The sequence below is a fragment of the Podarcis muralis genome, chromosome 12, assembly GCF_964188315.1.
Source record: "Podarcis muralis chromosome 12, rPodMur119.hap1.1, whole genome shotgun sequence".
NCBI classification, from domain to species: domain Eukaryota; kingdom Metazoa; phylum Chordata; class Lepidosauria; order Squamata; family Lacertidae; genus Podarcis; species Podarcis muralis.
Genome location: NC_135666.1, coordinates 6,836,348 through 6,862,490, shown reverse-complemented (window position 1 = coordinate 6,862,490; position 26,143 = coordinate 6,836,348). Strand labels below are relative to the sequence as shown.

Below are 26,143 nucleotides of genomic sequence, written 5' to 3'. Positions count from 1 at the left end.
TCTGTACGCCGGCTCCCTCAGCCAATAAAGCGAGATGAGCGCCGCAAACCCAGAGTCGGTCACGACTGGACCTAATGGTCAGGGGTCCCTTTACCTTTACCTATGTGTGTTGCAGAAGATCCTGGGAAAGCATTCTGGGGTACGCACACTATTTTTGACCAGGCCCATTAGGTCACTTCTGCATAAACAGAGGTGTGTTCTCAAATGCAGCCAACATCCCCCAGCCAATGTGCATTGTCGGGGAAGGTGATAGTGGTGGATGAGTGGTCCTCCGAGGTGGCTTGTCCATCATGACTGGTCTCATTCAAGAATCCTTGAAGCATTCCTAAGGACACAGTTTGAAAACCACTTCTGTAGGCCAAAGGGTAACATATTCACACTCCTTGAATCTCCTGTTATGACTTTCTGATGTGTTTGGTGTGCATCTAATGTATGTGTTCTGAAGGCCAGCCTGAACACCTAAGTGTGGCAGACGTACAACCCTTCTCCCCTCCCTCCTCCTTTCCTCTCACATGGGCAAAGACATAAGGCCACAGAAAGGGACGCTGTTCCCCTCAAAGGTGGTGGGAGTGTTAAACGCTAATCAACAAGCTTCATCCCCAAGCCCTGAAAGGATACGGGCTACCTTTCAACAAAGCTTCTAATCCCATTGGGCATGACCTTTGACACTATTAGGGGTCGCAGTGACCCTAATCCAATCACATTGATTAACTGGAGCAGAGACCCTATAAGTTGACCCCCTTCTGTCCTCTCCTCTTCAACCCCGGCCAAACAGTAGGAGGGGCTGGGTTGCATTTACACCACAATAGCCTGAGACTGAGAACTGGTTTCTTTACCCGGGTGACTTCAACACCCATCACTGTATCCACTTTCCAATAGTTCATTAAAAGCTGCTTCTCCACAATGACTCTTGGCCATTTCTCAGTCCGTCTGGCAGGTTTAGAGCTCTGGCCAGTGTGTAGCGGAGCGAGAGGAGGCAAGCTGGGAGGGGCTGGAACAAGAGGAAACTGATGGAGAAGGCTTCCCTTTTGAAACATTTAAATGAATGGGCTGGGAAGGGGGTGAAAAGAAGGGGGGGTTTAAATACTCGGTGAGTAATTTACTCTGAGTGGAAAGGGGAGGGCTGAGGGGAAGGGGAACCTTTTTATTCTGGGTTAATTATCTGCTGTGAGGACTTTTAAAGGGCTGGAGTTTTCTGAGTGAAGGAATTTTCCAATAAAAGCTGTTTTAGGAGATCAGTGGTCATTTGAAAACACTGGAGCAGTTGGCATCTTGTAAATGGGTGGATGAGGGGATTTAATTGAATAATGAGAGTCTCTTTCTCTAAAGGAGGACCAGGATTGCTAGCGTAATGTAGTCGCCGAGGGCAGCTTTGGATGTCTTCCTGAAGCTGCCATGGAGAGAATGGTTGAAGGGTATCAGCACTTGGACTTTTTAGTTTGGAGAAAAGGCAAGTGAGAGGCAACATGATAGAAGTTTATAAAATTATGCATGGCATGAATACAATTGATAGAGAAAAGTTCCCTCTTGGATAACACTAGAAAAAATGGACATCAGAGAAAGTACCTCTTCATGCAGCACATAGTTTAAACTATGGAACATGTAGCTACCGAATGCAATAGTGGCCACCTGCTTAGATGCCTTAAGGAGGCTTAGACAAATTCAGGGAGGAGAAGGCTATTGACAGCAACAAGCCATGATGGCTGTGGTCTGCCTCCACAGTCAGAGGCAGCAATGCTTCTGAATACCAGTTGCTGGAGGAACCACAGGAAGAGAAAGTTGCTTCCCCACTCAACATGTATAGGAAATGCACATTTTAACATAGGAAATGTTTCCGAGCACAATTCAAAGTGCTGGTGTTGACCTTTAAAGCCCTAAACGGCCTCGGCCCAGTATACCTGAAGGAGCGTCTCCACCCCCATCGTTCTGCCTGGACGCTGAGGTCCAGCGCCGAGGGCCTTCTGGCGGTTCCCTCATTGCGAGAAGCAAAGCTACAGGGAACCAGGCAGAGGGCCTTCTCGGTGGTGGCGCCCGCCCTATGGAACGCCCTCCCATCAGATGTCAAAGCGATAAACAACTACCTGACATTCAGAAGACATCTTAAGGCAGCTCTGTTCAGGGGAGTTTTTAATGTGTGATATTTTAGTGTATTTTTGGTTTCTATGGAAGCCGCCCAGAGTGGCTGGGGAAACCCAGCCAGATGGGCGGGGTATAAATAATAAATTATTATTATTATTATTATTATTATTATTATTATTATTATTATTATTATTATAAATAGATGCACATTTTCACTCCCCCTTTTCTTGAGACTCAGAAGTGGTTGTTGACATCAGTCAGCTGTGTGGGGGAAAGGCAAATTCCATGCTAGAGATATTTAGGACTGAAAATAGAATTGCCAAGATTATAATGCTGTTATACAAATCTATGGTGTGGCCACATATGGATTACTACTGTGTACAGTTCTGGGTGCCTCACCTCGTGACAGATATTACAGCATTGTGAAAGGTCCAGAGATGAGCAACCAAAATGTTGGTTTAACCATCAATCCCTCTTCTGGAAATTAAGCTCTTTGAGGGAAACAGGGGTCTCCTAACGATTCTCAGCACCCGTAACAAACTACATCACCCAGAGTTTTCTGGGGGCAGCCATGACTGTTTAAAGTGGTATAGTGCTTTAAATGTATGGTGTGAATGTGGTCTTGGACTGGAGGAGAATCTTAGCTTCTGTGAGAGTGTTGGCGGTTGCTTTAAGCTCTGAAATCCAGCCCTTTCCTGGGTAGCTCAAGTATGTTTTCCCCCTGAGGGAGCTCTGAAGAAGGCGTCGGAGATGTTTATTCCTTTATCTTCCTCCCTCCCCCCTGCCGCAGCTGTAGGTGAAGCAGAGCTGAAGGGTGGCTTGATTCTCCCTTGAGGGACAACATTTTTCAATTATGAAATAGTAGCAACACTGCCTCATCATACACACTCCTTGCCCTCCACTTTTTGCCCGACTGGTTTGTGGCGGGGGTGGGGAATGAAGACATTTCACTTTCCAGTGTGGTGAGGTGGCCACTGGTAGGTAAAGGCATGGATGGGTCAGAGCTCAGGATCAATCTCTTGCTCAGGTGTGAAGGCACTTAAGTGGCTCCTCTTGGCAAGTCATCGTCTTTCTCAGCCTAACCAGGTAAGCAAGGGTCTTGTGAAAATGACACAAAAAATATGTGCTGTAAAATCATCTCCCTAAGGCCAAATTTGCCACTTCACCGTGTCACAGGTGGATGTTTTCAGAAAACAATATTAGGGGAGCCTTCAGTATTCTAGTAGTCCAGTCTTGCTGTCCTACACCTGCAACATCTCGGAATAGCACTGGGCACTTATGGAGCCAGTGTGGTGTAGAATTCACCGAAATAGTTGGTCGGAACAACGGGAACTTCAGTAGTGTATACATAAGCTCTCTCTCATCATTTCTGATTCCTAAAGGTAAAGGTACCCCTGCCCGTACTGGCCAGTCGTGTCTGACTCTAGGGTTGTGCGCCCATCTCACTTAAGAGGCTGGGGGCCAGCGCTGTCCGCAGACACTTCCGGGTCACGTGGCCAGCGTGACATCGCTGCATCTGGCGAGCCAGCGCAGCACACGGAAACGCCGTTTACCTTCCCGCTAGTAAGCGGTCCCTATTTATCTACTTGCACCCGGGGATTCTTTCAAACTGCTAGGTTGGCAGGCGCTGGGACCGAACAACGGGAGCGCACTCTGCCGCGGGGATTTGAACCGCCGACCTGACGATCGGCAAGTCCTAGGCGCTGAGGATTTACCCACAGCGCCACCCGCGTCCCTTTCTGATTCCTATTACACTCTAATTCCCATTGCCACAGTCATTCATGTGGAATTGGATAGTATTATATGGGCACCCACTTTCCACCCTCAGGGTTCAAATTTCAACATTATTCAGGGGGTTGATTTAAGGGCACTGCTATACCCAATTACGCTTTACTGGGATCTCTGGGAAGCCTGGCAAACAAGAAAGGTTTGAAACTTGAAATGACTAAGATTGCTGCACCTAGGATAGTCATAGCAAGAAACCGGAAATTATATAAACCAGATGATACCTTGCAATGGTATAAAAGTGCATGGGATATAGCTTTGTTGACAAAGCTTACATATTATAAAAGGGAACGTGCATGAAACAAATTCATTGAAAAATGTAGTCCGGTTATAGTGCAATTATAGGAACTCAAAATCACAAAGCAGTGTCTAACCTTATATATTGCTTTCACTCACATAATTTAACATTCTGCTTAAAACCACATAATAAATAAGGACACTTAATAAGTGTATGCAAAGCTCTTTAAAGCATAGTTTAATTTATAGTTGAATACATAAATATTCATATATAATATGAATATTATTAGACATATATAGATGCCATTTTGTATTTCTTTTGTGATAACCTTATTTTTTGTAGCAAAAAAGTAGGGTGTGTGTGAACAACAACAATTTTAGTATTTATATCCCACCCATCTGGCTGGGTTTCCCCAGCCACTCTGAGCAGCTTGCAGCATATCTAAAACAAAAACATTAAGCCTGAAAAACTTCCCCATACAGGGCTGCCTTCCGATACACACACCGCAGCTCTACAACTTAAACACTTTGTTGGGCTTTTGCAAGGCCTCTGACTATGGTTCCCATATGCAGAGTGATCATAAATGTACCATGCAGCAATGGAAGTATGAAGCAGGGTATCTCTAGAGATGGCAGGAAATTTGGCACAGATTGGGCCCTCCTCACATCACCTTCCACATAACTTTGAAGGGTGAAGGTTACACAGAACTTCCTAGGCCGGTGAGAAGATGGGCCCCTCCTTACGGGTGTGTTGTTTTGTTTTGTTTGGGTGGGTGGTTGCTTCCTGCAACATGTCACTGAGGCAATAGTGCCTCAGTCCCTTCCTTGGGTTTTTGGGAATGCTCCCTAAATGTTATTGCATTAGTGCCATGTGCAGGGGCCCTTTTGTGCCACAGCACACCAAAAATGGGACAAAAAACAAACTGGAACATTTGTGGTATTAAAAAAAAATTACAGGATTTCAGCAGGAAGTTACAGGACATATACTGATCGAAAATGAAGCAGTATGTTTGCCCTGAAACTCTTGAAAGTGGGGTTGCGTATAACTGTCCTGATACCAGAATTGGCACAAATCCTCATGCATACACAATAGAAAGGATGTCCGGTGAGACCTAATGTCTTTGCAATAGCCTATCAAGGCCCAGAGAAGAAGATTCCAAAGCCAAGCACAGACCTGATAGTACTTTTCCCAAAGGACTCCCAAATTGTTTGGAACCCATAGATCACTGCTTTCCGGTGCAACAAATCTCAAATATAATTTAAAATCAAACTACACATAGTTCTTGTGCAATTCACAAAATATGGGTTGGCTATTGGCCCAGTGGTTTTTCCTACTTTCTTCAGTTTAAGCTTGACGCCTGCTCCTTGGGAGAAAGGCGATGGCAAATCTAGACAACATCTTAAAAAGTAGAGATATCACCTTACCAACAAAGGTCCGTATAGTTAAAGCCATGGTTTTCCCAGTAGTGATGTATGGAAGTGAGAGCTGGACCATAAAGAAGGCTGATCGCCGAAGAATTGATGCTTTTGAATTATGGTGCTGGAGGAGACTCTTGAGAGTCCCATGGACTGCAAGAAGATCAAACGCATCCATTCTTAAGGAAATCAGACCTGAGTGGTCACTGGAAGGACAGATCGTGAAGTTGAGGCTCCAGTACTTTGGCCACCTCATGAGAAGAGAAGACTCCCTGGAAAAGACCCTGATGTTGGGAAAGATGGAGGGCACAAGGAGAAGGGGACGACAGAGGATGAGATGGTTGGATAGTGTTCTCGAAGCTACAAACATGAGCCTGACCAAACTGCGGGAGGCGGTGGAAGACAGGGGTGCCTGGCGTGCTCTGGTCCATGGGGTCACGAAGAGTCGGACACGACTAAACGACTAAACAACAACAACATTGGTCAGCTGAGGGCCTAGGAAATGTGGGACTTTCAGGATGGGGGTAGGTTTGTTGAGGACCCAGGTAGGAATGGGGGAGAAATTTGATTCAACTTGCATTCAAAGGCAAATTTATCAAATATGCACTTTCGGAAACAACACACGAGCCAAAACACAGCCATCCTTTGAAATTCGCATGTCTCTGAATTTTGCAATGCAGTTCTTCAGCCTAGTAATGTGTACAAAAATACAAATGCTATAGTAGTATGCCTTTATCAAATATGCACTTTTGGAAACAACACACAAGCCAAAACACAGCCATCCTTTGAAATTCGCATGTCTCTGAATTTTGCAATGCAGTTCTTCAGCCTAGTAATGTGTACAAAAATACAAATGCTATAGTAGTATGCCTTTAAAATGCATATATTCATAAAAATAACATATATTAGGGGAAATGATGTGGAAGGGTGGGGGACTTAATTTTAGATTGGAAAAATGAAAAAAATGGAAGATATTGAAATGGGCAGATTTGCTCATCACTGGAGCCAGACCATGAAATCAAACCCTCATAAGCAAAGAAGCTGGGAGTCAGAGCGGGATGCTGTGTATATAGGAGAACAACAGAGGAGGCCCTACTGGTGTTGCTTGTTGTAAAGGGACCTGGAGTAGGGCCTTCTCTGCAGTGGCTCCCCAGTTGTGAAATGCCTCCCCTTGAAAGCATGCATGGCCACAACATCAATGTGCTTTTGTTGCTTGGTGAAAGCTCATTTGTTTTTAAAAATCTCTGGAGGAAGACTATTTTTATCTTGTGCTACTGCTGTTAAATGGCATGAAATGGTTATAAAGTAAGGCGTGCATTTTGTATTTTATGAAATTTTGTTGATTTTGTAATGATAATTATAGTTGTATGGAAACTGCCTTGAGGTCTGTGTGACACACAATGGTATCTAAGAACCTGGGACTTTCTGTCCCAGTTAGTGCTGTGCCTCAGAGCTACAGCCCTTCCCCATACTAGATAATAGGAAGCTGGCTTATACTAAATAAGACCGTTGGTCCCTCTAACTCATTATTTGGGATTGGCAGGGACTATTCTGGATTTCAGAGAGGATTCTTTCCCAACCCTAACTATAGACACCAGGGATTGGACCTGAGACCTTTCATGTGCAAACTGGGTACTCTGCCACTAAGTTTTTGGATATGTATGAAGTACGTATACAATATGGATTGGTTGCAAGAACAAGGTTGCTGCATCCACTGAGCTACAGCTATTTTCTTAGATCTTATCTAGGGAATTTGCTGAGCAGCTTCTTGTGTTCTTAAGGCTTGTTCTGGGATGCACCACCGCTAGGGCAGTCTGCGGGGCAGTGTCAGCTGATGGTGGAGATACATAATTTTGGGGTAGTTTAGCGCTTATTTTCAGGTACAGAGATGTCCAGGCTAGCCCAGCTCCTCCACTGCAACTGAATCAAAACTGGGAACTAGGAATTGCTATTAACGAATTGCTATAACCAACTTCATAGCCTCATTCAGTACACATAAATAAGGAAAGGAGAGTCCTTTCTACAATTTCCCTATACACTGTTTGCTAGTGAAAGCCCTAGCCTTTCTCTCCCCCAAGGGTGAACTTAGAAGGTCAACCGTACAAATCACCATCAAGATGGACTCTCTTAAACATATTCTAAGGGTCGCCTTGCACTTCTGACGGAAGGTCAATTGGTGTTTGCTCTAGCATTAGGGTAAGATAATCTTAACAGCAGTGTCAGTCCCTTGGGGAAGTGTATGAGGCTGCTAACTATTTCCATAATGACACCCAGAGAGGCTTAAGTTCAGTCCAGTTAAACCAGGCCTGTGTTTATGCTAAAGTTGCTTCCTTCCAAAGCAGGACTCTGGCTTTTGATCTCAACAGAGGTCATGTTCAAAAAATAATTTTGGGGATACGTATAACTGAATGGCGGGTGGTGCTGTGGGTTAAACCACAGAGCCTAGGACTTGCCGATCAGAAGGTCAGCAGTTTGAATCCCCGCGAAAGGGTGAGCTCCCATTGCTTGGTCCCTGCTCCTGCCAACCTAGCAGTTCGAAAGCACGTCAAAGTGCAAGTAGATAAATAGGTACTGCTCCGGCGGTAAGGTAAACGGCATTTCCGTGCGCTGCTCTGGTTTGCCAGAAGCGGCTTAGTCATGCTGGCCACATGACCCGGAAGCTGTACACTGGCTCCCTCGGCCAATAAAGCGAGATGAGCGCCGCAACCCCAGAGTCGGTCACGACTGGACCTATTGGTCAGGGGTCCCTTTACCTTTACCTATAACTGAATGCAGAGGTGCTGCAATGCATTCTGTGTGCTTGTCCACACTTCCACTTGTATCATGCATAAAAAGCACGAATTTGAGAGGATTTCCACTTGTGCTGTGCTTTCTGGGCATGGGTCTGAGTGGTTCTATGTTTGCCCTCCACTTTCCCTGGGAAAACCCTTGGATTTGCGCCCCCTAACCCTAACCCCCAGATGTTGCGCCCGGTGCGGCCGGCCCCCCCTGCACCCCCCACGCTACACCACTGAGTTTACTTGAAGGGTTCCCTTAGCCCATAATATGGTCACTTGACTGCTCCCTGCCTGATGGTATTCAGCAGAGTCCTTCTCTATTTTTAGCATCTGCTAAAAAAAAATTTGTTTAAGCAAACCTACTCAGACATGTATTTTAATATGTAATTTCATTTTATAATCAATCTCTCTCTCTCTCTCTCTCTCTCTGCTGACTTTATTTTGAAGAAAGGCTAACTTATTTTATTGGGAACTTTATATTCCATATTTCATGCAAATCACTAACTGGTAGATAAATGAATAAACTAAATCAACAAACGAATGCCAGCATAAGGAAGTCTAAGTCCCATTTCATGCATTACACATCAGCAAACCTTGCTACTGAGTGCACCTTTGAGAACAAATCCTGATTCCCCAACCAGCATCTCTATATCTTGGGTGAGATTTTCAAAGCCATATAGAGCATTCAGCCTTCCAACCTGTGTTTTGGACACCATGTCCCTTGGTTTACTTCCATCTGAATTCACTTGGCACCCAGACTTCCTCAATATTTGTGCTTTGGTGCTTCCTTCCTATCAAGAACACATAGACATTCTTGACCCAACATCCTGTGGAAGGTTTACCTCCCATCCAAGCTGATCTTATATTTCTGTCACCAAATCTACACGTGGCCAAACATCTCTAATGGTCAACTTGCATCTAATCAGTGAGAATGTTTGGGAACATTCCACAACATCATCCAAACTCAGCACTGTGAGTGCTGTATGTTCACACAGTGGTGGCAACCAGATGGCGATAGCCACCCTATCATCTTAGAAGGAGTTCCGCCCTTGGCCATCTGCCCTTGGCCACTGCACTCCCCAGCTACCCTCCCTGGGCATAATACTCATCTTTTCAGGTACCAATGCCTGCTTACCACCGTCTTCAAAATTCTACTACTGCATGAGACAACAGCCACACCCCAGGAAACTGTTTCGACTGCCTGACTAAACTAGGTGAGGATACCTGGTGGGTCTCAAAGCCTTGGTGAGTTAAAAACATCTCCTGCATGTGAAGACCTGCTCCAGTAGATTGAGTGGACGAGACCAATAATGGGTCCAACGGTCAAGAAGGTAGTTTCTGCATGTGCTGTAGAGGGAAGTGAGGGGCAGATGGGGCTCATCAACCTGGGAAAATAGCCCATGTAGGAGAAGGAAAGCTTTGATCCTAAACCTCTACTGCCTTCTTTGGGAGAAGAAAAGGCTAAAGAGAAAACCCTACACAAATCCAGAGTGGAGTCCCTAAGACAGTTGGATGGTGCCTTGCATGCCTCCTTCCAGCAACTCCTTCAGCAAAGCTGATGCTAAACATATTGATCTGTTTTTCCTTGAACCACATCAGTGAAGCTGAGAGGAGGGTTCTGTCGTCTGGGCAGCTGAGGCCCTATATACACACTGTCCAGGCTTGCACCCAGGGAGGTCACTTTGGTGCTGCTAACATAGCAGTTTGACTTTACCCCCAGAGGTGCACTCCATTGTATGTCAAGACAGATGGATGCCAACAACAACAACAACAAAAACAACAACAACTGCATTGGAGCATAACTGAAATCACAAGCACAGTCTGATTCCCCAGACAGGAAAAAACACACAGAGAAATTGTCTATTTCTCAAGAGATTTCATCAGCTAAACTCACCCCGCAATTCCATTTTCTCAAATTGATCATCTCTGTCATTCATTTTAGAACATTGTGTACTCACCTTTATCCAACACTGGCCCAAAGATAGCCAAGCTGTCGTTTACAGTGGTGCAGTTCCACCTCCTACCACGAAACTGGTGCTGACATTCCTGGATGCCGATTTTCACCCCTTCGGCTACGCTGGGCATGATCTCCACGTAGTTCCGACAGAACCGTAGTTGCTTGGGCACCAAGCCAGGGATGCTGCCACAAAGGATGGGCTGAGTTCCCAAGGAGGAATATTGATGGCCAATCGCCAAGGACCTAAAAAGAGAAGGAGAACAGTGTGGTCTTTCCATTCTCAAGAGAAGGGATCAGTTGACTAACAGAGAACCAAAGCCCTTCCGCAAGCCCATTTGCCTCTCACATCCAGCCTGCCTATGCAGATCTGTAATTTTCCGGAGACAACTCCTGAGAGATGGTTTGATATACATGGCCTAAAATGTGGCCCTCCAGATGTGGTTGGACTCTGATTCAGCGGAAAAGGGCTGCTTTTCCATGGGGAGAAGTGGTGGGACAAGCGGAAGTATGGAAGAGCCCTAAGAGGTGGTTTCAGATCCGTACTCAGCGACATATTTGTGGCAGATCTTGGCTGCACAATATGCAGACCTCCATAAACTGTCCTAGGAACTTTCACCATGTTTTGATAATTGTTTTATATTACACTTAAATTTTATGTAAACTGCCTGGAGTTTTTTTACGATTCAGTGGGGTGCAAATTCTGTCAAATAAAATAAAATTTATTTGATGTACACATTTTGATTACACACTTTATGAATATTTCTACATAACATTAATAAATGGAGACCCTCTGAGGCACTGAGTGGACATGAGAGAGGGGAGACCCTCTCAGGTATGGCCCCAGTTGAGGGACCAGCTTCCCAAGGGAGGTGCAGCTGGCTCCCACGTTGTCCCATTCCCCTGAGCATTGATTTAATCTGGCGTCTCTACTAACATTTTAATTGCTGAATGTTTAAATCATTATTTTGTTGATCTGCTTTTGCAATTTGTATTTAAGCTTCTTAGTTGTTGGTGTTTTGCTGCAAGACACCTTATGAACACTTCAGTGCAGAAAGGTGAGATATAAATGGTTGAAATGCAGTCACCCCCTGAACTCACTTCAAGCACATTGTTGGTTTGTGTGTTCAAGTGGTGAGTCAGAGGTCGGAATGAGTTGAAAAAGAATCACCAGCCAACCCCAATGGGTTTTGATTCATTTCTTCTTCCTCTTAGAATTCATGATCATCTAAAGCAGGAGTAAAGTAGTGATGCAGGAGTAAAGTAGTGATGTATGGAAGTGAGAGCTGGACCATAAAGAAGGCTGATCGCCGAAGAATGGATGCTTTTGAATTATGGTGCTGGAGGAGACTCTTGAGAGTCCCATGGACTGCAAGAAGATCAAACCGATCCATTCTGAAGGAAATCAGCCCTGAGTGCTCACTGGAAGGACAGATCCTGAAGCTGAGGCTCCAAGACTTTGGCCACCTCATGAGAAGAGAAGACTCCCTGGAAAAGACCCTGATGTTGGGGAAGATGGAGGGCACAAGGAGAAGGGGATGACAGAGGATGAGATGGTTGGATGGTGTTCTTGAAGCTACCAGCATGAATTTGATCAAACTGCGGGAGGCAGTGGAGGACAGAAGTGCCTGGCGTGCTCTGGTCCATGGGGTCACGAAGAGTCGGACACGACTAAATGACTAAACAACAACAACAAAGCAGGAGTGGGTAACCTCTGGCCACAAGCCTAATTAGGCCCACAAGGCCTGTCCCAGCCAAGCCACACCCACCTGCCCCAAAGGAGGAGGGTTTGCTGTGCTTGGAAAGGGGCTTCTGAAACTGCTTGCTGGGTTTTCAACAGCTCCTTTCAAAGTGCTGCCTTCTTTTCCAAAGTACAGTGGTACCTCGGGTTAAGAACTTAATTCGTTCTGGAGGTCCGTTCTTAACCTGAAACTGTTCTTAACCTGAGATACCGCTTTAGCTAAAAGGGCCTCCCACTGCCACCGTGCCACCGCCACACGTTTTCTGTTCCCATCCTGAAGCAAAGTTCTTAACTCGAGGTACTATTTCTGGGTTAGCAGAGTCTGTAACCTGAAGCGTCTGTAACTTGAAGCATCTGTAACCCGAGGTACAACTGTAATGATCATCTTTGATACTTGGAATTCCCTACTCCCTAAAGGCGCTCTGTGACCTGCAAGTGAACCACAAAGGTCTGGAAAGGTTGTGTGTGTGTGCTAGACACACTCAGGGACTCCTTGATTGTGTAGACAAGGGCTGTAAGAATGCTGCTCCACCTGACCAGCTCCCTCATGGCAGGTGGGCACCTGGCTTTCCAGATTGGTTCAACCAGAAAACTTTTGTCTCTGGTTTCACCTCGGCTACTGCAAAGGCCAGCATGTGGCCCCTGACAGATTGCTCTGAACAGAATGCGGACCTCGCCAGAAAAACACACACGTTTAAGTAGTGAATTGCCATTGTAATCTCCTGCATGTTTGAACAGCAACTGATCATAGAGATGATTTTAACTTTTTAAAGAGGAGGATGCTTATTACGTTTTCAAAAAATTGTTGTAAACTGTTTTGGGTATTGGGAGAAGACAAATTAAATCAGCCACCATGATGAGAAATGGAATGTGTTGGTCCGGACACACCTTTAGACAGGCAGCTTCCCTATTTTTCACCCACCCTTCTGAAAGGCACTTCACTAGATAATGAGTAATGAGCCGATTAGTGATTTATTTCCCAAAGAAATGCAGTGTGCTGGAGGGGGGGAAATGACACTTTGGGGGTAAGAGCTGCAAAGGACTGACAATTCCATACTGGAGTCATCATCCTGCCTTTACAAAGCACATCTCTTCTAGACGAGCCTGGGGCAATTCATGAAGTGGGGTGGTAAGTCAAGATTAGTTGGCTTTTTCAGGGAAATGTTGGCATGTTTGGAGTCATTCCTCATCATAGCTGCAGACCAGAACTTGCCACAGATTTGTGTCATAGACCAGGACGTCCCCCCACCCCACACACCCCAGAGAAGAGCTCCAAGGACTCAGTGATGGTAGTCCTGAATCATTGCAGTGTGGTGCTGTGGTAGGTCTCTCTAACTGTTAGATGATCATCTTAGTACTGGGAAGATCCAGGTTTAAATCTCTACTCAGCTATGAATCTCATTGTGGCACCTTGAACCCATCACTCTCCCTTAGCCCAACCTTCCTGGGTGATTGTGAGAAAAAACCTGTGTGTAGGAGGGGTGAGAATATACGCTGCTTCGAGCTCATTGGAGGAAAAGTGGGGCAGAAATGAAATGGATACTTATTTAAGTAAATGGGGTAATCAGTGAAGTAGCTGCCCCACTAGAAATGTCTACTGGTGAAAAATTCCAGGGGGCAGTGAGGTACTTGACTCTCCAACCTCCCCAGACCCACCTGTGGCCCAGGAAGATCCACCCATCCACCAAGCACATGGACCATAACCATCCCAGCCATGCTGGGATACAACCAGACCTGGTGTCAGCACCTGGTCTACTCAGGCAACTGCCAGGGCCACCAGGAATAATACCACCTAACCTAGGGCCCCTGCTGCCACCATTACCATTGCCTGCCAACACTTGTCAATCCTGACTGTGTGGGTGATGATCCTGGTTGGTTCTGCACCTGCTAGGAACACACACACACACACACACACACACACACACACACACACACACACACTTTCCTTGGCTGGGTATTGCATCATGGGTGTAGTATATCAGGAATACAGGAAGCTGCCTTATAAAGGAACAGACCAAAGGTTCATCTAGTTCAATATTATCTACACCAACTGGCAGCAGCCTTCTAGGGAATCTCTCCCAGCCTTATCTGGAAATGCTGAGGTTTGAACTTGAAACTTCTGTATGCTAAGTAGATGATCCACCATGCTTGGCTTCCAGTAACAATCTTGCTGTACCAGTTCAGGTATGCCTGTCCAGGGCTAGGGAGTTTCTAGTGCCTAGAGTGTGCTGGCCCTGGGCCACAGTAATGGTGGACACTGGCATGTGATATGCCAGAGGAGCGGTCAGGACTAGGAGGGGAGCTATTAGCAACACTATGCCAAGAGTCCATTGAGACTACGCCCACACATGCTGCCATAATAGAGTACTGCCCCTTTAAATCATGGGCAGGTCCCTCAGGGGCAGTGGAGTTTTAAACACACATACACATCTCTTAGGGGACGCGGATGGCGCTGTGGGTTAAACCACAGAGCCTAGGACTTGCCGATCAGAAGGTTGGCGGTTCGAATCCCCGTGACGGGGTGAGCTCCCGTTGCTCGGTCCCTGCTCCTGCCAACCTAGCAGTTCAAAAGCAGGTCAAAGTGCAAGTAGATAAATAGGTACCACTTTGGTGGGAAGGTAAACGGTGTTTCCATGCGCTGCTCTGGTTTGCCAGAAGCAGCTTAGTCATGCTGGCCACATGACCCGGAAGCTGTACGCCGGCTCCCTTGGCCAATAAAGCAAGATGAGCGCCGCAACCCCAGAGTCTGTCATGACTGGACCTAATGGGTCAGGGGTCCGTTTACCTTTACCTTTTACACACCTCTTTTCCACACTTATTCAACGCTCAGTCAACAGCAAACCAGTGGCTACCCTCTAAGTCCCCGGTTTTTCAGTTACAGTGGTACCTCTGAATGCGAACGGGATCCATTCCGGAGCCCCGTTCGCATCCTGAAGTGAACGCAACCCGCGTCTGCACGTGCGCGGGTCGCAATTTGCCACTTCTGCGCATGCACTTGAAGTAATTTTGAGCGTGTGCGCATGCATGAGCAGCGAAACCCGGAAGTAACGCGCTCCATTACTTCCGGGTCGCCGCTGAGCGCAACCCGAAAAGGCTCAACCTCAAGCGACTTCAACCCGAGGTATGACTATATTCTGGTATCAAGCCTGTTTGTGCATCCAGATTCCCAGTGAGCTCTCCGTGGTTCTGATTAGTTACTTGCTAATCTCCCAGGGACCACATGGCAATGGTGGGTGGGGCCAGATGCAAAAGTGGGTGGGGCATTTGACGTGAATTTTTTTCCTTTGTACTGTAGGCTAATTTCTTTACACACCTGCATAGCCTTCTCTAGCCATCTATGCACCTGTCCGTCCATCCAAGCAAGTAATAACTATTATCAAAGTCGGAAAATACATTCCAGTCAGGCAAAAACATTCAAGGAGGGTGGAAAGCAAGATGGGTGATGGGTGTGATCTTGGAAGAAGGGGTGTAGCTGAGGAAGAGCCCCAGAGGCCAGACTGGCCTGGGTGGCTGCATTTGACCCCCATGCTTGAAGCCCCCATCTGTGCACTGACCTGAATCTTGGACATGCCTAGCCAGAATACCCCAATAGGACCCAGCCCAAAATGGGACACTTTGGGTTCAACAACACTCTATGTGCACCTCCAGACTGTCAGTAATTTTCAGGAGGGATGAAAACTTGAGGTTTGCACAACTGTAATGAATTAAAGCATTCTGTCGTCCTACCATTGCTGCTCCAGATGAAGAAGAAAAAGAAGAGTTTGGATTTGATATCCCGCCTTTCACTCCCCTTCAGGAGTCTCAAAGCGGCTAACATTCTCCTTTCCCTTCCTCCCCCACAACAAACACTCTGTGAGGTGAGTGGGGCTGAGAGACTTCAGAGAAGTGTGACTAGCCCAAGGTCACCCAGCAGCTGCATGTGGAGGAGTGGAGACGCGAACCCAGTTCCCCAGATTACGAGACTACCGCTCTTAACCACTACACCACACTGGCTCTCACCACACTGTTGCAGAACTACAACTTCCATCCTCCCTGGCTATTGGCCACACTTTCTGGGCTTGATGGGAGTTGTAGTTCAGCGACGTCTGGAGAGGCATAGATTCCCCAAGCCTGGGGTAGAAGAACAAATCCTTTTCTCCCCACAAAACAACAACAAACATCAGGCTCTTTGCAGTTTGGAAAGTGGGAGGGAAACGTATGGGATGAACAAACGACTCGCGGGAAGGCGCGTAATCACCCTGCAAGCAAATCAGGATGAAGGAAGTATGAGTGCTCATGACTGTACTGAATCACAAAACCGTAGAGTTGGAAGGGACCCTGAGGGTCATCTAGTCCACCCCCTGCAATGCAGGATTCCTTTTGCCCAATGTGGGCCTGAAACCTATGGCCCTGAAATTAAGAGCCTCATAAGCAAATCATAAGAATGCTCAATGGATATTGGGCATAGTCTAATCACTGCGAAAGCTTTTTGCAAGCAAATCAAGATGAAAGCAGAGTAACCCCTTCTGGAGGGGTCCTGTGAACCCCATGACTGGCTGACCATGCCATACACATGGGAGGGAGTGTTAGCCCTTTCTCCTCCATGCCATTTTCCTGATGAAAATCCCCCACCCCTCCTCCTCCCTTTAAGCTGCCAATAGGAGCAAATAGCTTTGGGGGGCAATTTTCATCAGGAAAATGGTACAGAAGGAGAAGGGTCAGCTGTGCCTTAAGATCTTCAGGGAATCTTCTCCATGCTTTGCAGCTAGATGAAGTCTGTTGTGTGGCAATGTGGGACTGAGCCTTTTTTGGTGGTGGTCCCTTTCTTGTGGGATGCCCTCTGCTCTGAAGCATGGCAGGCACTGTTATAAGTCAGGCACCAAGTTTATGTCATTGCTACATTTATAACCCACGTTTCTTTTAAGAAGCTTAGGGTTACTCCCTGCCCTCCTCACTCTGTCATCACAACAATCCTGTAGGTTAGGCTGAGAGACATTGACTAGGCCAAGGTCAACCATTCAGCTATGTTGGCTGAGTTGGGATTCAAACCCTGCTGAGACTCCAAGACTTTGGCCACCTCATGAGAAGAGAAGACTCCCTGGAAAAGACCCTGATGTTGGGAAAGATGGAGGGCACAAGGAGAAGGGGACGACAGAGGACGAGATGGTTGGACAGTGTTCTCAAAGCTACCAGCATGAGTTTGACCAAACTGCGGGAGGCAGTGGAAGACAGGAGTGCCTGGCATGCTCTGGTCCATGGGGTGACGAAGAGTCGGACAGGACTAAACAACTAAACAACAAAGTATGACATTCCAACCGCTGCGCTACACTGGATCTCAAGTTAAAAGCTACCTCTTTGTTCCAACATTTTAAATGTTTCCGTCTGCTCTGCTGTTTTGCAGTTGCCCCATTTGCATGTACTTTTAATGAGCTTTCTGGTTGTTTTATTATGTTTATGTATAAATTCAGCCGAGCAATTTATTTTATGTTGCATGGTATAGGTGTCTTTCTTTTAAAATTAATAATAATAACTCCCCTCGGGCCGTGGTCTAGATCCAGATAATTCCTTCTGTGGCTGTTCTTAGTTTTAAAAGAGGGAGCGGATGAGAATCTCATAAATCACAGGATTCATACAGAGTCTTCTCTGGTTTGCAGTGGGTTTCCCAGCCTTCAGAAATGTGCATACCACCTCCCCTCCATACTCTCATAACAAGAAATAAATAAATATACATAGCAAATTGATTTTTCTCTTGCAGGCCGGAGCATGCTGTATAATTGGAGGCATTGCCTTGTCAACGTAGACCGGTCAGACTCGACTCGAGACATACCTTACAGCTGTTTATGGAACCACAAATGTTATCCTCCTTGAATTTTTCCCTCGCCCTGTGCTTGAATTCAGAGGCTGATTTATATTGAACCAGACCAATGGTCCATCCAGCTCAGTACTAGGCAGTGGCTCTCCAGGAGTTCCGGCAGGAGATATTCCCAGCCTTACCTGGAGATGTCAGGGATTGAATCCAGGACCTTCTGCATGCAAAGCAGATGCTCTTCCACCGAACTATTCCTTTTTCCAGTAGTATTCCCATATTTGGGGAGAGGGGCTTTGGACAGAATCTGCCCACTGGTCCCAAGAGATATGAAGCTGTGATTTTGCCTGCAGCTGGCACTGCAAAACTCTTGACCAAATAAGGCACAGCCAAATAGATCAATAGGAAAATGACAATAGATCAGAATGTGCTGTTATGCAGTGGCGTAGCGTGGGTTGTCAGCACCTGGGGCAAGGCAAGTAATTTGTGCCCCCTAACCCGTGGATTTGCGCCCCCTAACCGGTGGATTTGCGCCCCCTAACCCTAACCCCCAGATGTTGCGCCCGGTGCGGCCAGCCCCCCCTGCACCCCCCACGCTATGTCACTGCTGTTATGTGGTTCCTACCTGACCCCCTACAAAAGCTTCCTGGTTAGACTTCCAACAGTTGCTAAGTCTCCAGTGATAGACTACCCTTGTCTCTCTGGTTGCCATCCCTGCCTCCAGTGGAGCGAGTTCTGTAGTTTAACTATGTGGTTATGTGAAGAAGTACTGTAATTTCTTTTATCTGCCCTGAATCTTCTGGGTTCACCACACACTCCACTGTACTACACAACAACCCATTAGGGATGGACTGGGAAGTAAGATTGCAAAATAAAAAGGTATACGTGATTTTGTGTATATGTGCCATCCCCAGAACATAACCCTTGTGCAAGACACGATCAGAAGGTAGTTTGTTTTTATTACCTTGCACTTACTTTTGTATACCATCTGGGCTGGGAGTCCTGGAAAACCCGCTCCCTGCCTTGCGGGCCTGTTTCCACCTGACCTGGGAGTACGGGGCCCCGGTTGACTCCAGCTACAAAAGCTGAGGCTGCTTAACAGACTCCTGGGTTGAGGTATTGTTTGGAGGGTATTGTTGCTGTTTTTGATATTAATGTTTTGTATCTTTATTTTAGATCTCATTATGATTTATGTGGAAATTGTTTATTGGGCTGTGTACTTTTTGATATTTTATTTATTATTTATGACTACTTTTGTTTTGTTCAAAACAAAAAAAATTCCTTCCAGTAGCACCTTAAAGACCAACTAAGTTAGTTCTTGGTATGAACTTTCGTGTGCATGCACACTTCTTCAGATACACAGATTTTGTTTTGTTCGTAATTTTGTATTTTTTTATTTTATTTTGTAAGCCACCTTGAGCATGATTTTGTCTATGGAAAGGCAGCATACAAATAAAATTATGTGTGTGTATGTATGTATGTATGTATGTATGTATGTATGTATGTTGTAGGCCACCTTGAATTTCAAATGCCATGTACACAATAAGAGTGCATTAGTGGTAAATTTTTACTGGATCATCCATACAGTGTTCTGCTTTATTCGTTGTTCTTCAATGCTACTGCATTATTGCTGTCTAGAGGGGCACTTTTGCACTATAGCACAACAAAAGCAGTATAATCCTCCCACCCCTGCAGAGAATTTGTGGTATAAAAAGTTACAAGATTTCAGCAGGAAATTGTGCAACATGCACTGATTGAGAGCAAAGGAGTATGCCCACCCCAAAACCTTTACAGGCGGAAACACTATTGAAAGCAAGATCACATATACTGTATTTTTCGCTCTATAAGATGCACCAGACCACAAGACGCACCTAGTTTTTGGAGGAGGAAAACAAGAAAAAAAATATATTCTGAATCTCAGAAGCCAGAACAGCAAGAGGGATTGCTGTGCAGTGAAAGCAGGAATCCCTCTTGCTGTTCTGGCTTCTGGGATAGCTGCACAGCCTGCATTCACTCCATAAGACGCACACACATTTCCCCTTACTTTTTAGGAGGGAAAAAGTGAGTCTTATAGAGCAAAAAATACAGTAACTGCTGCAATACTATCACGTCTTCCTGCGTAAATGCACATGCACTGGATTATACATTGTGCAGGCATGATGAAAATCCACAGAAATCTATAGATTTGCAAAACATATCTTACACTATGGACTGTGCAGAGCAACACAAAACCGTCAGATTTTAACACGGTACTTAGGAGTACTTGCAATTTCTGTGGCATCTTAGCTTTCCAACTGTCTTCCCTTAAAAGTTAGTTGGAAGAGCATTCATAAACGGAAATGCACAGTGGCACAAAACCAGGATGGATTGCAAGCATTTTAGAGGACAAAATAAAATAGCAATTTGCTTCAAATGTCCCAAAGAATGTGAAGGGCACCAGAGTAGTTCTTTATTTTGAGGGGGAGTGGGCAGATCAATTTTTGGTCATCATGCCTCCTTCACTAGTGTTTTAGTTAAAAACTAGATAGGTGGTGGGAACTGCGCCCAGTTCTTAAGACAATGATCTACAACCCGTGAAATGTGCCACCTTTTCAATTGGCAGAGAGGCAAGAGGAGGCTGTACATGCCTGTTCACCAGATTTATTCTTTTTTCTTCTCCCAAACTGCAGAATACATCACTTGGCACCTCTTGGGTGACTCAGTGGCCTGTTGTCTCTCATCACCACGGAGCTTTATCAGGATTGGGTAAGTCTTAGTTCTGATGATGAGTCAGTAGTTTGCAATACAGAAGGTTGGTGGTGAAGATTGATGGAATACCACTGAATCCTAACACTGGACAGGAACCCCAAAGGTGGATTCCCCAAGGGTGATGGTGAGTCAGAGCTGAGCATCTGAGGTGAGATGAACCAATATTTATTTTTTTATATGATTGATTGCTTGGCCTTCCCAGTACAAGTTACAACAATGGTAGAATCATGCAGTTTTAAAATTCAGTATCCCAGGCAAATAATTAGAGTAGCCAATAATAATAATACTAAGGTAAGAGCAACCTGCTGGATCAGGCCAATGGCCCATCCAGTCCAGCATCCTGTTCTCACAGTGGCCAACCAGATGCCTGCAGGAAACGCAAAGTGTGACCTGAGCACAAGAGCTCTCTCCCCTCCTTTCTTCTGAAAGCATTGCTGCCTCCGACAGCGGCATAGCTGTTGCGGCTAGTAGCCATTGAAAGCCTTCTCCTCCACGAATTTATCTGGTCCTCTTTTAAAGGCACCCAAGATGGCCATCAGTGCCTCTTGTGGGAGCGAGTTCCATACCATCATCATCATCAACAACACAACAACAACAACAACAACAACAACAACAACAACAACAACAACAACAACAACAAGATATACCCTATGAGAGAGAGAGATAAAAAGGTAAAGGGACCCCTGACCATTAGGTCCAGTCGTGACCGACTCTGGGGTTGCAGCGCTCATCTCGCTTTATTGGCCGAGGGAGCCGGCGTACAGCTTCTGGGTCATGTGGCCAGCATGACTAAGCCGCTTCTGGCGAACCAGAGCAGCGCACGAAAACACCTTCCCACCAGAGTGGTACCTATTTATCTACTTGCACTTTGATGTGCTTTCGAACTGCTAGGTTGGCAGGAGCTGGGACCGAAAAACGGGAGTTCACCCCATTGCGGGGATTTGAACTGCTAACCTTTTGATCGGCAAGTCCTAGGCTCTGTGGTTTAACCCACAGCGCCACCCGCGTCCCTAAGAGAGAGAGACATACTTGCTATTAAAATACTCTGACTAGGTATAAGGACGATTAGCAAATCTCTCTGAGAAAGCCATGGTCTTTGCTAGACAAGGTGCAAGGCAAGACCATGAACAAATGTGAGGAAAGAGAAAGGGGCAGGAAGGGAAAGAAAAGGAATGAAGTGATTAAATAAAATAGAATAAAAGGTGTATTGGGAGGGAAAGCACAGGACAAAAGATGCTTAGGGTCCTCAAGCCTGGGCGCTATTTTTTTGTGAGTATATTCTGCAATATGTCATTGACATTTCCACTTGTGCCATGCCTGGAAAGCACAGGTCCAAGCAGTTCCCCCTTTGCCCTTCTCCTTTCCAAGGGAAAACCTGCTCTTTAGTGGTAGATCGGAACAAATGGCAATCTGGGGAAATCCCAAATTGCCATTTGCTCTGATTGAGCACTAAAGAGCAGTTTCCCCCCAGGGGAGAGCAGTAGGGCAAGGGATGTGTGGATAAACTCATAGTGGTGGATTTATATTGGACCATCTACACATCATTCCACTTTATTAGTTGTTATGCAACGCTTCCCCAATAGTGTCATATGGAGGGGCACTCTTTCATTAAAGGTAAAGGTACCCCTGACTGTTAGGTCCAGTCGCGGATGACTCTGGGGTTGTGCGCTCTTCTCACTCTATAGGCCGAAGGAGCCGGCATTTGTCCGCAGACAGCTTCCGGGTCATGTGTCATTATAGCATAACAAAAGTAGGGCAAACACACCCAACCCGGAACATTTGTGGTATGAAAAGTTTCAGAATTTCAGCATGGAATTTGGGGGCATACGCTGGTTGGAAACAAAGCAGTATGTCCGCACCAAAACTTTTGCAAGCACAAATGGTATTAAAAGTGGGTTTGCATATAGCTGCTCCAATACAACCTAAGCACAAATCATCATCAATGCACCATAAAAAGAAGACCCAGAAGGGCTCTTACACAGGTTGTGGTTTTCCAAGCCAAATACTGTCCATTAACATAAGAAGAGCCCTGATGGATAAGGCCAATGACTCATCTAGTCCAGCATCCTATTCTCATAGTGGCCGACCAGATGCCTGTGGAAAACCCTCAAGCAAGACTCAAGCACAAGAGCATTCTCCTCTTCTGTGGTTTCCAGCAACTGGCACATTAGCTAAGTACAAGGGTCCATCAGGAGATTGATAAACATCCTGTTTTTCTATTCCCCCTGCCCACCCCAAAATCCCTCACCAGGTTACAATGTGTATAGCAATGGGAGAACTTTCCCTATTGCTTTCATCCGGCTGGTCCATTTCTTACTTAGTCAAATCCCCCAATCGAGAGGGCTGGCTGCAGGACGTGTGAAAATTAGCACACAGCTATCAGCTTGGGAGACTCACCAATTGAGCAGAAGACTGGATAGATGTTGGATGTGACACTTCTTTGTCAATGGGTGCTTTTCACAACGCCTGCAAGGACGTCACCCACTCCTGCCTCCCCTGCTGAGGGCCTTCTGTGTCTGTGCAACACCCTGTTCACACACTTCATTTTGTTTACATTTTTTACCCCACCTAAGCTCCCAAAGAGCTTACAAAATAGAAAACAGTTTTTTATATATATAGAACAATAAACAAAGATTAACAGGATTAAAACACCCAGAGAAAGCATCAGCATCTCTCTAAAATTTTGCATGGGTATTTTGAGGGACAAAATGACTGAGGTTCAAGCTAGGGATATTCCATTGGATGTGGGTAGATGGGGAGAAAACATCAAAGAGTCCAGGTTAAGAGGAGCACATAACACATAAGAATTTAGCCTGGAGAAGAGGAGGTTAAGGGGTGATATGATAGCCATGTTCAAATATAGAAAAGGATGTCACATAGAGGAGGGAGAAAGGTTGTTTTCTGCTGCTCCAGAGAAGCGGACACGGAGCAATGGATCCAAACTACAAGAAAGAAGATTCCACCTCAACATTAGGAAGAACTTCCTGACAGTAAGAGCTGTTCGACAGTGGAATTTGCTGCCAAGGAGTGCGGTGGAGTCTCCTTCTTTGGAGGTCTTTAAGCAGAGGCTTGACAACCATATGTCAGGAGTGCTCTGATGGTGTTTCCTGCTTGGCGGGGGGTTGGACTCGATGGCCCTTGTGGTCTATTCCAACTCTATGATTCTATGATTCTAAGAAGGGCCTGGCTGCTGGATCTGGTGAACGGACCATGTTGTCCAGCACTTTGTTCTCACTGTGGACTACCAGGTGCCTAGGAAGTTTGAAAGCAGAACCCGACCTGCACATCCCCATCCAAGCAAGCAAGAAGCATCATTGGAGGCCAGGAATACATTCCAGCCAGACAAAAAAACATTTGAGGAGTGTGCAAAGCCAGGCCAGTAATGGGTGCAGCCTGGGGATAAGAGGTATAACAAGAACACAAGAAGTGCCTGTTGGATCAGGCCAGTGGCCCATCTAGTCCACCATTCTGTTCTCAAAGTTGCCAACCAGACACCTGTGGGAAGCCTGCAAGCAAAACATGAGTCCTATTTTTTATTAGGAATTTAAACGCAACATATTAGCTTACAACATATCATCCTTAGTCCCCCCCCCCCATTTCCCCCCATACAACAACCCACCCTCCCCTCCCCCCTAGACTTCCCTCAGTTCCAATCTCTGGTTTCTCTATAGATGCTATTCTCTGCATGTTACAAAATTGTATAAACCCTTAATTTATCTGACTAGTTATACTAGTTATTATCAATAAAGAGTTTGTGAGTGTTTATTCAAAGCCTGCCAAGGAGTCCAGTTCACTTTGTTGCTTCTTTAAGTACTTTGTAAAAGGTTCTCATTCATCTTTAAAGTCACAGTTATCCTTGTCCCATAATTTATGTGTCAGTTTTGTCAGTTCTGCATAGTCCATCAGTTTTTCTTGCCATAGTTCTTTAGTCGGGGTTTCCTCGTTCTTCCATCCTTGTGCTATTAAAACTCTCGCCTCCGTTGTCGCATACATGAAGATATTTTTCAACTTCCTTGGCAGGTCTTTTCCTACAATCCCTAACTGAAACGCTCCAGGTTTCTTAACAAATGTTAGATGGATGGTATTCAACATCATACTGCAGCCAGCAGTGAAGGTAAAACATAGCTATTGTGGCCATTAGCCATTAATAGCCTTCTCCATGGTTTGGTCTAATTCTCTTTCAAGGCCATCCAACTTGGTGGCCACCGCTACCATTTGTTACAGCAAATTCCATAGTTCTAAGTATGTGCTGCAAAAAGAAGTACTTTCTGTCTTCTGTCCTGAATCTTGGAACGCTCAGCTTCATGCAGCATGCAGACTCCACAGCACCCAACTGTCTTTCAGCAGTGCAACTCCCATTAATGATTTCTTTCACACAGCACTGCAGAAGCTCTGGCTGGCCTCCAGCTAGTGATCTGCTAGCACACACAGCCACTTGCTCACGGTTAGCTAGAGATACCAGCTTTGACTTGCCAAAGGAGGGGAAGAAGCAGCGAGCCGGCATTGAGCGAATCCCCAAAGGCCTGTGCCAAGATCCCATGTGTGTTTGCTTTAGAAACCGGAGACAAACCCTCTTCTCCTCCTCCTTGTGATAAAAGTGGCAGGGTTATTGGGTTTGACAGATGGCTCCTTGTGTGTTACCTGTCAGTCTGATGGTACAATTGCCTTGGAGGATTATGCAATAAGGGCCATGATTAGACTACTTGAGTGAGAAGAATGGACAGAAAAGGAGCAGCTTCTAGGGCTTAGGGTGTCAATGTCCTGCTTTCATCTCACAAGTGCTGGAGATCCGAGTGGAACAGCCTTGGCCAACATGGGGCCATACAACTCCCATCAGCCCCAGGTTGGCCAGGGCTGCAATGGAGGTTGTTTAGAAAGGGACCTTGAGCGGTAGAGGTTCCTTTGGGGATCAGTGTATTTCCATCCCCTGCTGGTTGCCTTTGTTGCAAAACTGGCTCCATTTCATCCCATTTGTGGGCAGAATTTTTAAAAGGACTAAATCATTTTAAAACCTGCCCTTTTAAAGAAAGAATGAAAAGTACTTCAGAGGTGGTATGTGGACTGGCTATTTCTACCTTCAATGTTTTACAACTGCTTAGAGCAGCTCTCTAGTCATGTTGTTTATTTCCCCCAAAAAAATTTCCAAGTAAGCAACTCTGATAAGAACAGATACTACACTTGATCTTAGCCAAAAGGCCAAGAAGCGATGCAAGTAAGCAACTCTGACGCTGTTTTGCTGCTGCTGGCTTGGGGTGCGTAATATATTATTCTAGAATCAATGGAGACTGGGTACTTGGGGTTTCACCCCCCCCCCCCATAGTCCACACACAATCTAGATCCATCGCCCTTTTTTGCTCTTGAAAAACGCTTCTTGAAAACCTGGCTTCCTTTTGAAAACAAAAGCTCATTGCAGATTGTTTCTTGATTACCTTGCAGCGCATCCATTTCAAAAGAGGTGGAAACAGATATAGGTGGTCCTAGCAATGGAGGGTCCTAGCAATACAGGTGGTCCTAATCCCTGCCCTGTGACTTTGATCACAATCCCCATTTCCTTCTTCATTCACCTGGGGCATGTTCAGGAGGAAAGAAGTGGGGATAGCCTAATCAAGAGGAGGGTTTCC

The 26,143-nt window shown here is 45.8% G+C and overlaps 1 protein-coding gene and 1 pseudogene across 1 annotated transcript in view; both read right to left on the bottom strand.

Moving 5' to 3' along the window:
- Positions 1-26,143, bottom strand: part of WNT3A (Wnt family member 3A) — a 92,477-nt gene that overhangs the window by 35,203 nt on the left and 31,131 nt on the right. The window contains exon 2 of the mRNA XM_028750252.2: positions 10,253-10,494. Within this exon, the coding sequence (XP_028606085.1) occupies positions 10,253-10,494 (242 nt within the window). The remainder of the gene's footprint in view (positions 1-10,252; positions 10,495-26,143) is intronic.
- On the bottom strand, positions 25,622-25,730 carry LOC114607935 (U2 spliceosomal RNA; annotated as a pseudogene).